Source organism: Eschscholzia californica, unplaced genomic scaffold (assembly GCF_041429995.1).
Source record: "Eschscholzia californica isolate CP2 unplaced genomic scaffold, dmEscCali1.0.p SCAF_1, whole genome shotgun sequence".
NCBI lineage: Eukaryota > Viridiplantae > Streptophyta > Magnoliopsida > Ranunculales > Papaveraceae > Eschscholzia > Eschscholzia californica.
In genome coordinates, this window is record NW_028238198.1 from 40546927 (window position 1) to 40561165 (window position 14239).

At 35.7% G+C, this 14239-nt stretch overlaps 1 protein-coding gene across 1 annotated transcript; it reads left to right on the forward strand.

Moving 5' to 3' along the window:
- The first annotated feature begins 11096 nt into the window (after positions 1 to 11096).
- On the forward strand, positions 11097 to 13037 carry LOC147566826 (early nodulin-like protein 18). Its single transcript, XM_086653383.1, has 2 exons — positions 11097 to 11368; positions 12389 to 13037. The coding sequence occupies exons 1-2, from the start codon at positions 11158 to 11160 to the stop codon at positions 12904 to 12906; spliced, it is 729 nt and encodes a 242-aa protein (XP_086509509.1). The 5' UTR covers positions 11097 to 11157; the 3' UTR covers positions 12907 to 13037.
- Positions 13038 to 14239: the final 1202 nt, after the last annotated feature.

Sequence of the window (14239 nt, forward strand, 5' to 3'; positions counted from 1 at the left end):
TTAAAACCGACTACCACGGTAGTCAAACTAAACTGTCACCTAAGACAGTATGAGATTCATACACAGTCTAAGGCATGAGGTATAATTTTAAACCTCGACAAGTAAAATTGAGTGGGTAAAAGGAGTTTTACGGAAGAGGCTCAGATTTACAACTCTCGTTATCAGAAATAATAAGAGTTATTTCACCAGTCGTCTAAATTTGGTTTAGTATTTAAACGACAGTCCATCGAATTCCCTAGTCCAGGTCATTGCATGGACAACAATGACTCACGAAGACTAGTACGGGAGTCGATGGGATAGCGCAGTTTCATGGGCTATAGGAATGGTATATTCTATTCGACTACGTGGATGTGTAAAAGGTTTATACACTGGATAACCCTCAAATGAGAAGTACATCACTCGTGATGAACGTCAATACTTCTCATAAAGACAATTGGAGTGATTCCTCAAAACATGAGTGCTCCACTCATCTTATGTAAGGAATGCCCGACTTTGGTTCCGTTAAACGCCGCGCCGTAAAAGGAGGATATAAAGACGGATACTGGGAAGGACAGGATAGACATGAAGTTAAGTGGGAGTGCAAGAATGGATTGTGTCACCCTAATCACATTAGGTACAAAGTGTCTCAAGGCCACTTGATGAGTAGCAACTGAAAATGCGTGGCCGCGCTCAAACGGATTAAAAGTTAATCGTTTGTCTTTTACAGTTGTACTCGGATATCAAGAAAGTCTGAATGACGTGACGTATCAGATGGGATACTAAATTGACACGGGAATCGAGGCATTGCACTTGTTCTAAGTCCAAGTGGGAGTCTGAAGGAGTTGAAGGAGATGTCCTTCGACCAAGATGGCAATGCGAACAATTTGTCGGATAGGATAATTGATGTGGAAGATCATCAAGTCCGATTGATTTAGGGATCGTAGAGTTGTAGCTAGAGACCAACTACGATCGTCGAATTACGAAGTAATTCGCGGCTAACTTCGATCGGATCCTACAACGGGTTACACATAAGAGTGTCAAATTGATCTAGGATATGACTAGTGGGAGTGAGATATAATCATAGGAGTGTCCCATAAACATATCTCATAGGCCTAAAAGGGAATTAGGCAAAGATAGTACAAAAAGGCCAAAAACAGGGTTTTTGGGCCTTAGCCGATTCGGGTACTTTTATGGCTCGGATTGGGCTGATTTTTGGAGGGACGTTTCCTTATGTTATGAAAATTAAATCTGCCAATTTTGGCTAGGTTTGGACGTCATCTCCTTAGGGAATTGAGAAAATACCAATAGTTGCTATTTTCGACTATTTCCCTAAGTCTTATTCTAAAGGGTGTTTTAGGAAACCTAAAAGGAGGTGGATTCTTATTAGGGTTCTATATAAACACTCTTAGGGCAGAGAATAAGGTGTGGAATTTCTCTCTAAGCTTTCTTACTCTACCACATCAAGTAGAGAGGAGAAAGTGAGCTAATTCCCATTACTATCAATCTAGTCAAAGAAGAAGGTGTTCTTCTATCCAACCACCATTGGTGTGCTAGCTATACAACAAGGTGGGAGATCAAATTGATTGCTCGTGTCCCAAGTAGAGGAGCTACACTTGAAGCTCTTGGTCTTCTTCAATCAATTCAACTAGTTCGAGGGAAAAGCGATTAAGGTAATCTACTATCTCCGTTAGTTTAATTACTAGTTTTGCATGTGATCCTGGGAATACTAGTGTAGACATTAGATGTCATATTTCCGCTATAAACACTAGTAGAAGGGTGTAAATCCCAACAAAAACTCCTTATGAAGTTCTATTTGGTAAATCTCCTGACCTCTCAGTGATGAAGGTATATGGTTGTGCTTGTTATCCCTACCTAGCACCTACCAGACAAGATAAACTTAGTCCCAAGTCTGTGAAGTGTATATTTTTGGGTTATAACACCATCTATAAAGGTTACACATGCTTGGACTTAAATTCTAGCAGAATTGATTTCTCTAGACATATTATATTTGATGAAGGGTGTTTTCCATTTGCTGATCTTTCCAAGTTAGATTTCAAATGTTCCTCATCTGCTACTGAGGATGTTATCCTGCCTATTATTACTTCAGGTGTGCATCATTTTCCAAATTCTATATCCTCACCTGGTGAGTTCAGCACTTCATCTGATTCTTCAGTCCCTGATCAAGTTGCTATTGGTTCTCAAGTTGAGACACCATCTCAGCCAGTACATCCTATGACTACAAGGTCTAAATTGGGTGTTAACAGACACAAGTATCTGCCTGATTATGTTTCTCATTACTCTATATGTCATCCTCTTCCTCAGGCATATATGAGTTTATTAGATGTGTCTCCTGAGCCTACCACTTATAAGCAAGCATCTAAAAGTCCTGAATGGTGTACTGCTATGCAAGATGAGTTTGATTCTCTTCAGAAGAATAAAACTTGGTCTTTAGTACCTGCCTCTCCTTCCATGAATGTATTGGGCTGTAAATGGGTCTTTAAAACAAAGCTCAAATCTGATGGAAGCATTGAAAGTTATAAAGCTAGGTTGGTTGCAAAGGGGTTTCATCAACTTGATGCGTTGGACTATACTGAGACATTTAGTCATGTGGTTAAGTCGTCTACAATTAGAATATACTCTTTTTGTCACAAATGGATGGAATATAAGGCAACTAGATGTTTCAAATGCCTTCCTCTATGGAATCCTTGATGAGGATGTTTACATGGTTCAACCACCTGCTTTTATTGATTCTTCTAAGCCTTCTTTTGTGTGTCATCTTCATAAATCTCTCTATGGGTTGAAGCAAGCCCCAAGAGCTTGGTTTACCAGGTTCTCTGAATTTTTACTTCAATATGGTTTTCAAAAAAGCTCCACTGATCACTTTATGTTTGTTTTTCTCATGGGTAGTGACACTATGGTTCTCTTATTATATGTAGATGGCATTATCTTAACTGGGTCTTCAGACTCTATGGTTCAAGCTCTTATCACTCAGTTGAATGCTGAATTTGCCATGAAAGACCTGGGTTCTCTTCATTATTTCTTGGAAATTGAGGTAACATCTTTGTCTTCCTCTAGTTTGCTATTGACCCAGAAGAAATATACTTTGGAATTGCTTCAAAAGGCCAATCTATTGGATTGTAAGCCAATGTCCACACCTATTCCATTTGGGAAGAGATTGTCTGTTCAAGAGGGTGAACCATTGGATAATCCTTGTTTATATAGAAGTTTGGTTGGGGGGGTTGCAGTATCTCACCATGACTCGCCCTGATATAGCTTTTGGAGTCAATTATGTGGCTTAATTTATGCATTCACCCCACTGATTCTCATCTCCAATTGGTAAAGAGAATCCTTAGATACTTGAAAGGTTCACTTGGCTCTGGGATTTCTATTGTCTCTGGAGATGTTAGTTCGATTAGAGCCTATAGTGATTCAGATTGGGCTGGATGCCCTGATTCGAGAAGATCTACCTCTGGGTTTTGTGTGTTTCTTGGCTCTACTCTCATAGCATGGTCTTCTAAGAAGCAGGCCACTGTTGCTCGATCAAGCACAAAGGCAGAATATAAAGCTCTCACAATTGCTTCTTCTGAGTTACTTAGGGCATCCTATGTTTGGGGAGAATTGGGGATCTCTCTATCTACTCCTTTTCTGCTATACTGTGATAATCAAGGAGGTCGACACCTTGCTCAGAACTCAGTTTTTCATGCTCGAACCAAGCATGTCGAGATTGATTATCATTTTGTGAGAGAATTGGTTGCATCTAATGTGCTGAAGTTGGAGTTCACTCCTTCATCTGATCAACTAGCTGATGTGTTTACCAAAGGTCTCTCCAATCCCCTCTTCTCGACTTTACTTCATCGTTTGATGCATCTTACTTCTTCTTCAATCTGAAGTTCCTCTGTACTTCAGCTTGAGGGGGAGTATAAGAGAATAAGCTCGAATTAGTGAGTGGTGTAAACATTGTGTAAGAATAATGACTGAAGAGTATGTTGGTTTTCATATGTTAGTTAGGAGGTTGTTATGCCAACTGTCAGTTAGAGTTAAAGTTAGTTATTTGTTACACTAACTGATTTTCTCTCTCTAACGAATCATCTCTTCTCTCCTCACTCTCTCTCTGAGCTGTATAAATAGTGAGTGACTAGTTCATTTCAATCTAATGAAACTTTTACTTCTCTAAATCTCTGTCTCTTTAAACCTAATATTGAAATATTTCAGGATTGAGTCATCACACAAATGGGATATAACATATGAAACAGATCTCCAAATGTTTTCTTGTGATTAACTCCTTGCCGAGTTTGTTTGTTTATCTACTATAAGACTACACTACGTGCTGAAATAAGCAATAACAGAGGGTGTCTATAGAGCCACCCATCAATCAACGACTAGAATTTAGTCTATCCATCTCTCTTTTTCTTTGTTTTACTTGGGTTTAGGTTATGAAAGTGTGGTTGTTTATCATAACTCATAAGAATTAGTGTATCAGCCATGATAGAGGTACACTTCCTTGACCATCTACTTTAACCTTATGAGAGGAAAAGGAGTAATATCATCTTTCCACATCTTTTCAAAGGTGTGAAAAAACAATGTTCCCCGTTGTCATATAATCCACGTAAAATAGACGGTGCATAAATGAATCAACAAAGGTGGTACTTTACAATTTTTTTTTTGTTGAAACACTTTACATTTTCTTTTCTTTAGTCTGTAGGTGTTCTGTACAGACTACACAATCAAATGTGACCTACCTACGTGTAAATATTAGGGGAAATTTTAAATGCGCTCATCATTTTGTTATATACACTCACATGTAAGGTAATTTTTGTTGAAGTCTAATGAGATGTGAGTGTGACAGGTAGAAATGGTAAGTGTATATCACTTTCAGCATAGCACTCGGCAAAATTTAAGAGAAATCTATAGGCAGGTGACTTGTAGGCATTCCTCAAACAGGGGCGGAACTTCGTGGGCCACAAAGGACCTGAGATGTGTATGGGGAGCACTTTTACTCCAACCATTTCAAAGAATATGCTGTACATTTAACTAGAGAGTTTCTTGATGAAAAAGCCCAAAAAACGGGCCCTAATCCCAAATAAGGCCTTGAGTGAGAAAACAGAAAAACCCAAATTTCCGAAATTAATGGAAATCAAGCACAACATCTATGGTGTTTATCCCAACTCGAGGCAACCAATTTTTCCTTTATCTAATACCGTTTCTTCCCTTGTCACTTAGTATTCATCTCCCTCTCTTCTCTCTTGACTTGCTGACAGGAACTCGTCGAAAATCTCGTTTGGAACTCTTCCATTCTATCATATTCATTGGTGCTGATCAATGATATTGTCAAAATTGTCTCCTTTCTTTTGTTCCAGTTCATGATCTGAACGAGTCGCACATGCACCCTAGTACATGTTCCTCGACGCTGAGGGCATCCCTGAAGAGCGGGGGATTTTGTGACATTTCTGATTGGCTGTCTTGTGTTTCTAATAAGTTGTTTAATAGTTTGCATGTTGAATCGCAGCTGCTGCTCTTTTCAGGTACGTTTTCATTTTTATCTTCTTTAATGTTTCATCTTCATCTTTTCATATGTTTCATCTTTCCAAATGTATTCATCTCTATTCTCCATCTTCATCTTCTTTAATTTTCATTCTTTAATCTTCATTTTATTTAATATTCATCTTCATACACTCCTAAGTTTGTTCCTTGCATATTGTTTTAGAGAAATAAATTCAAAATTTCAAATCTAGTTATTTGAAGCTTTATTAATGATGTTTTTCTTGGCGTTTCTTTATTGTATGATGTTCAAACTTCTTATATTTCCTATTTTTACTTCCACATTATGTAATTTCTTAACAAAGTGAAAAAGCTTTACAAAGATTTTTTTTATTCTAAAAGAAAAAACAATTTTAGATCTATTTTTCGGGTCCTCTGTAGAAATTACGTTTTTAAGAAATGTTGATTTATGACAGACAAAATGATTCATGTGTTAAGCATTTTAAAAGTAGTTGTTAGTACGATGTTAATACAACGAGCAAACTAAAAAATACTTTATTTATTTTAATAGATGTTACTACTAAAATTCAGCTTTTGCGCTTTATAGAAATTGATTGGTATGGTAAGCAATTTAAATTTGTTCTGGGAAAGAAGTGGATACAACGAGCAAACTCTAAAATGCTTTATTTATTTTGTCATTTTTATTGACATTTCTGGTTTTCTTCAACCATAACATATATTTTCGTTAAAAAATGAACATAAATCACTATTGTCTGAGCATTCTCTTACATGCTTTCAGCAAAAGGTGTTAGTTAATCTCATAAATATATATATGTTAATTGCAAATACGTACATGTTCATCTTAACCATTAAACGCTATATCTGTATTCTTTTTTTTTGGTCTTTTTCATCTGCTTGCATGATGTTTTTATAAATTCTTAACAAACACCACTTTGTCTATTGCAATATCTCACATACACTAAGCACATCATTTGACTTCATGACATTTGTATGTTACATAAAGCAATCAAGTAAATCCTTTTGTGGGAAGGGTTCAGTTGTTGGAACATTCATTTTTTTGTCGCGCACATTTTTACGTATGTTATTTGTATATTATCCATGTTTTTGGCATAAATCTATTTTTTGAGAATACTCCTTATATATTTGTTATTGAACTTTAGCTATATGCAGACTCAATTTTTAATAGAGGGGATCGAACAACTATTGATTCACAACAGAGGAATAAACATCTAGTATTCGAGTCTAGAGGTCTGGTATTTTACTCATGTATGTCAACTATTCCCCAGAGGAGTGACGACTTTCCTTGATGCTCTTTGCCGATCAATTACAAATTTAGGAAGAACGAATGATTTTGTGTTTAAACCATATGCACAAAATCTGATGATGCATAAAATGTTCATCTGTTGACTAACGCCAATAAGTCAAGAATAGACTAGAAGCCTAACGGGTCAATCCGGCTTAAGGCAACTGGACCCGCAAGGATCCGCCACCTAAGCCCAGAACTGGGAGGTCGGCAAAGATCAGGTAAGGAGCTCCAACCCTGTTTCGCCTAAAACACAACCAGGTCTGCCCTGGATTTCTCAAGAAGAGCAAGGGGAGGCCACATAAGCAAGGTCGAAGCCTTACGCCCTAAACTGGGAAGCAGAAGCGCGCCGCACGCTTAACGACTTAATTCTGAATCTTCCTAAAGATTTCAGTCGGCTAAAGATCTTAAGTGTTTAAGTAACTTGGCTTCAAGAGTCTTAAAGGAGGAAACATCTCCTAGAAGATCTATCAACTCGGCAGGATATCTACGAAGTATCCTTGAATATAGGAACTTCTAATTATTCTAGATATGAGATAAACCAAAAGGGAAACCCTAACTACAAACAGTAGGATACTTCTCAAACGGTGGGTCACAACCGCCTCATCTACGCCGTCTATCACAATCCGTCCAAATCGGCCTATAACAGGGCATCACATCATCTTCATCGAGGTAAGCTAAGTAAGTTGAACAAACTTAATCGTTCCACAAGAATCACTCAATACTCATTCTTTAACTGCAAAGAGCAATCTAGCTGTCTTGAGCGACGGAGAGGTTTTGCGAACCCTTTGCAGATTTTCCCCCCAGGTTTTTAAGGAGCAAGGAGCGAAAATCGGAGGAAGGAGTATCAATCATCTGAACGGAATATCCATCATAACAGACATTGTCATGTATGAAGTCTCAATTCTTTGATTGATAGACGAAAAGTCATTTTTCGACATCAACAAAATCCAACTGTAATTGGAGAGTACATAAAACTGTTATTCGTTTGTTAATTTTTTTTCTAGAAAAAAGTGTAAAAACCATTTATTTCTTCACAGGACAAGTCGAAAAATGGTTGAGACAAATTATTATTTGTCCGTTAGTGGGGTTGTCAAATACAAAAAGGTAATATAAAAGACTTGTTTCAAGATCTTAAAGTAAAATCATATAAGACAACTAAAATTATACACACAATCATCCAAATTTTAGATTCAGGTCTTAAAAGAACAAACGTCACCTGACGGTCATTATTTTTGTTTTTTTTTTAATTGTTAGCGTGCCTCGAACCCTTGATCTCTAGGGTAGAGACTAAATCTCTTACCACTCCAACCAAAGGTTGTTGGCTAAGTGTCATTATTTTCATTACATGTATGGTGAAGATACTTCCGCTTTAAGTGCCATGTAAAGACCTTTATAGGCCATCCTAAGAGATCTTAAAACTCATTTGCACCCTCTTTACTTCATTTATCATGCCATTAATCTCGCTACATGAAGACCCCACATATATGTCTTGTGAAACTTAAGAGGGGCAAACCACCAAAAAAATTAACTGCACTTGCCAGCATAATCAACTGGTCAAGTAGCCAAGAATAATCTCATCTAAAAAAAAGTAGTCAAGAATAACTTGTGGTTAGTTGGGAATTTGTTCCCCTCCTCCTATGTGAGAAGCAGGGAAATCCATCAACAAAAGAATGGAATAGAAGTAGCAAGGTCCGTCTTGACTTTCGGTGGCCCGAAGCGAGGTCTGAAAATGTGTCCCCTTCTATCAAATTGTAAAAAGTATAAATGTATCACATGAAAACCGTAAGTACTCAAAATGTATTCATCAAATTTATATAACAAAATAGACTTTTTGATAATTACAATCCTTGAAATTTTGTTCTTCTTAAATTTTTCGATGCAGTCATTAATAATCGTCGAATAATCAAGACTATCAGTCATATCCTTCTCAATAGAAAATATAGCTAACCCGTTTAACATTTCTTGCGACATAGTAGATCGAATATAAGACTTAATCAACTTCAACTTAGAAAATCTTTTTTCTGTCGAGGCAACAGTAGCTGGTATCGTTAACATAATTCTATAAGAAATCCATGTGTTCGAGTAACAACCTTTCATATCTTTCAAAAAACCTAGCACTTCAATAGGTCTTTTGGTCTCATTTTGTGAAAGACGCTTCAACACTTTCAGTTCAGAAAATAAGTCTAGTCCGTCTATGTCATATGACTCATTATGCTTGAAAAAAGTTTCAAGGCACACATGAATCTCTCAAATCGCCATCACCTTGAGGGTTGAATTTTTTTAACTCAAACAAAAAACAAAATATTTCTTTGTACTTCTGAAATTGAACAACTTACAACAAAAAACAATAAGAATTTGTTTTTGGAAATTGAATAAACAGTCCAGTTTGGCACTTTGGCTTGAAGAGAGGAAAGAATATTGAGATTTCATGATTTAGATATTTAAAAAGCATTTTTGTTTCAAGTCAAACAAACTGTTGGGCCAACCATTCATTTAAAGATCATCAAATTTGGTGGCCCTTTTTACTAAACATTTGTTAAACGGAACCCTTATAATTTTCTTAGAGAGTTGAACTTCTTTTATATTTCTTAAAGAAATTAATGTCGTGGTGACCCCTAAAACCTGGTGGCCCGAAGCGACGCTTTGTTCGCTTTGGCCCAGGACCACCCCTGAGAAGTAGTGAAATGTCAGGTTAATCGTACTACTTGATTCCAAACAGACTAACAATTTATGCAAAAAAAAAAAAAAGAAACAGACTAATAATAAATTGTCTCATGTCACCCACGTTAAAAGCGGTTGTTTGAAATTTCATACGTAGAGGCGTGAGAAAAGCTAATATCCAGCTGCTACCTTCACATGTCAGATCAAAATACTACCGACACTATATCTCTTCTTTCACTTTACTCCCTTTCTAGTGGGGTGTGGCAAATAGTGCCAAGACAAATTGATATGTCTCTTTCAACAACAAAATAGGCCACCTATTGAGTTAAATTAGGTTACTGATCAAATTAATTAAATACTATTAGCATTTTTTTATGCGGTTCAAATGTTATATTGGATGAAAAGAATATTTAATATGGCTAGTTAAATGGCATTTTAACTATTTCTCGTGGATGTTAAAAGTGTAATATCAATGTTATAGAGCATCTCCAATGAGACACTCTATAATAAATGTGTCCAACTCATAATAGAGTGTGTAACAAAGTGTTCTATTGGAGATGATTTTTTAACAAAAACTCCAAAAAGTCATATGTGGCACTCTAAGTGTTAGAGATTGAGTGTCCCATTGGAGATGCTCTTAGTGTATGTGCTCACCCAATTAATGTCTTATTCTCGTGATGCACAAATGCCATAAAACTACTCTTAGAATACTCCTTTTCAAAAAAAGAAAAAGAAACACATACAAAATATGAGAAATGTTATCTTGAAATATTTGGATTAGATATACATGGGTTGCTAAACCTCAAAAGCAAAAGACATGAGAAATGTAAGCACAAGTTCAACATAAATTAGTCTCACTTAATTTAGAGGTATAGGCAACAACAATCCAAGGATGCATAGTCAAACGAAATTAAGTTTCAAGTTACGATCGTTACACCAAGTGAGAACAGTAAAATAATACTTTCAACAAAAAAAAAAACAGTAAAATAATAAAATTAGAAGGACCACTAATATAAAGACGGTTTTAAGTGTTGGGAGATCTTTAAGAGAGACAGAGTGAGAAAAACATAGGCTCAATCGGTAGAAAACTAAAATTTTTAAGAACTAAGTAAAAAAGTTACAACAAAGCTACCGACCTAAGTAATGTGATGGTCATAGACAAAGTAGCATATGTTTGCTTAATTTTGTGAGTTCCAAGCAGTCGTAATTCTAATTTGTCTAAAATCTGAAACTTTTGATTCTTAATTGTGTGAGTTCCAAATCATTTTTTGTGCCATCGGGAGTCACCATTGCCGACGGTTTTTTAGTTTCTGACGGCTTTATCGAGTAAGCAAAGAATTTTGATTTTTGTAGTGGTAGTATTAGGTTATACATATTAAATTTGAATTATTTAATATCCGAATAAAATACAATCAATTACTCAAAGTCAATCTAATTTAACTTAGTTTAGTGTTGTCAAACGACACCTAAATATTAATATGAAATAAGGAGGATTTAGCTATGTGTCAATTTGGAGGAATAAATTTAGAGAAAAAATGAATTCCACCTAAAAAGTCATGTGACATGTAGGTGAAAAACAGAGGAAAGTATTTATAGTAAATGCGCCAAAAAAGTAAGGGTTGTTTGTCCATGAAGGAAGCTGTCGGTAAACATATCCATATACACTCACTTTATTCTTCATTACCCACATATCTCCAATTTCCCAAAATATAATGGAACAGAAGAGTTTCTCTTTAACCAACTACTCAATGAATCCATATTTCTTTCTCACAATTTTCTCTCTCTACTCTCTATCTGTTGTTGAAGCTTACAAGAACTATACAGTTGGTGATTCTTTGGGTTGGTATGATAATACTGAGAAGCATAACATAAATTACCAAAAATGGGTTTCTGGGAAAGTCTTCAGTTTGGGTGATTTCCTTAGTAAGTAATTCTCACAATATCATATTAAATTGTTTCTTTGCCTTTTTTTTTCCACATAAATCTTTGGATCTCTTAAATTTATGGTTTTTGCAAACTTTCCTTCCTTTCAACAAAAGTTGAGATGTCTCAATTATTGTTCAAGTAGTTAAATGATTTGTCTCAAAATTGATCTCAATTTTCTATTAATTGACATAAGTTTTGATTGCCAATTAGAGAGATTTCCACTATGGGGACTAGTTACCTAGTCTATGTACAAAGTTATTACTTACTTATTTTGGCTTGTTTTTTTTTTTTAATTTTTTTTTACTTTATGAGCAATTTCAATTGATTTTATTTTTGGAATGGGATTCAACTTTGTTATTTTAGACTTTAGAGCTAGTCATTCTCTTGAAATAAAAAAAATTACGACAGTTATTCAACCAATTATTTTTTGTTGTGAAACAAAAAAATAAATTTAAAGTTACAAAAACTAATGAATAAATTTAGAAGTTCACGTGTCCACCACTTTTAGGTGTAATGGCTATACCTCAAATATGAAACCGAAAACCCATTGAAGATGAAATTCATAATTTAAAGAACTGAAGTTAAATAAACTAAAGACCGAAATAAATGGTTTTAGGTTCCATAAAATGGTAGTCAGCGTCTTTTCATGGCTTTTAGGCCCAAAATATCTTTGATGATTGGAGGAACTTATTCAATTTATGATTTATATATTCATGAGGTACCCATGCAATGTAATGAATGTAACAAGTTAAAATGTACCGTCACTCTTTTTATAAATGTAAAAGGATTCCGTTATAAATTGGCATTTGAATCATCTGTCGAATAGGATACATAAAATTTATACAAAATACTTATGATTTTTCTTATATAAAAGCACTGAATCTCCTTAAAATTTGTACATTATTTTATAGATCATTTGGTATACATAAAATTCGTAGTTCTTTGATATATACCAAGAAATATAAAGTTCAATCTCCAAAAATATACTGATATTTCATTTGTTTTACTTAACTGTAGTTTTCAACACAAATAGTAATCATTCAATAGTTCAAACCTACAATTTCACAACCTACAAACGTTGCGATTATAACAATGCGGAAGAAGATGACACCATCGAATGGTCAGCTGCAAATCCATCATCTACTTCTCCGGTACCGGTATCTGTACCAATTCCATTGGTAAAAGAAGGAATGATTTATTTCTTTTCTGGTGATTATGATGGAGATCAATGCAAACATGGTCAACATTTCAAAATTAATGTCATATATGGTCAAGGCTTACCACCCAGTTTAAAAAATATAGATCAACCTTCACCTTCTCCGACCACTAGTACTTCCGGGGACGATGATGATTCTACCCCAAATCCTGATACTCCTGTTTCTTCAAATTTTAATAACCCTAAATATGGTGGTGGTGAAGATGAACATGGTGTTAAAGAGAATTCTGGGTCTGTTTCTCTAAGATGGTTAGAGGGGGGTTTTGGCATGAATTGTGTTTGGGTTTGGATTTTGGTTATGATAATTGTTACTTGGTAGGGTCATATTTTTCATTCACTAAACAAAAAGAAAAGTTCATATTTCTCATTTTGTTTACCAAAATTGAAGTTAATTCGTATTTTGTGTTTATTTGAATGATATATGTATAAATATATATGGGTTCTTTGTTAGACTTTTGTGTTGGTCACTTTTATTGAGAAAAAATTTATGTGTCATATTCAGACTTGAAATTTCGAGTTTCAAACAGAAACAAAATCAGACTTGAAAGTCTATGTTTCTAAAAGAAACAAAATCAGAAGCAAGATGCTTAATCCGTGACCAGAACACCGGATTGTAGGCGAGAGCCAATGTAGAAATGTTGTCGCACCATAAACGAGGTGGTTGAAGTAAGTAAAAATGTATATCTTTAAGAAGAGAACAAATCCATATTACTTCAGCAACACAGTGAGCAAGGGAATGATATTCAGATTCTGTCGATGATCTTGATACTGTGGGTTGTTTCTTTGCTTGCCAGGAAACATGAGTGCCTCCAAGAGACACGATCGATCCACTATTGGGCCGACTCTACAAAGATTCATGGAAAGCGATTTCGAAATTTGAAAAACCCAAGCTAAGAGTGCCTTTAACATACCTCAGAATACGATTGACGCCCGTTGAGTGCACAATAGTGGGCTTGTGCATGTATGAGCACACTTGACTAACTGCACGGGAAATATCAGGCTTAGTCCAAGTTAGATATCGAAGGGCACCATGCCACCAACTAAACTTCTGCAAGATGTAGGATTGGCTAAAGGCACCCCGTCATTTGGAGAGAGTTTTGTTTTTTTTTTTGTTTTTTTTTTCTGGAATCTGATAACTTCACTGATTAGGCAAAGCCAAGATGGATTACAATAAGAAGTTAAAAAGGAACTAAGCACAAAGAAGTAACCCTATGCCCACTACCTATGAAGAGGAGGCATTTTAGTTTTTATGTGACTTTAGTGGTTCCCCCACTATCATGAGGTCATGACCCATTACCACCATTTCCACCATTGGTTCATGTAGTTGAGTAACTAACTTTGAGTGGATCAAAGTTTGTAACCGTTTCCCCACCACGAACTGGATTAATCGGAGAACCTCCATCGGTCGTCGGTCGGGATTTGACTCCCATTGTTAGGTCAGCATCTTCCTCCATGCAACCCGAAGCTTGAGTCTTACTCTGATCTTAATTTCTGTTTTCCACAATTGCAATACTTTGATCTCCAGGAGATCACACAGAAGAAGCAAAATCTCCCTGTCTTCTCAAACCTAAGTTTAACATGGTGAGTTTGAAGTTGACAAGTCCACATCTCCTGAGATTTCTCTTTAAATGATGAGAGTAATGAGTTGTTGA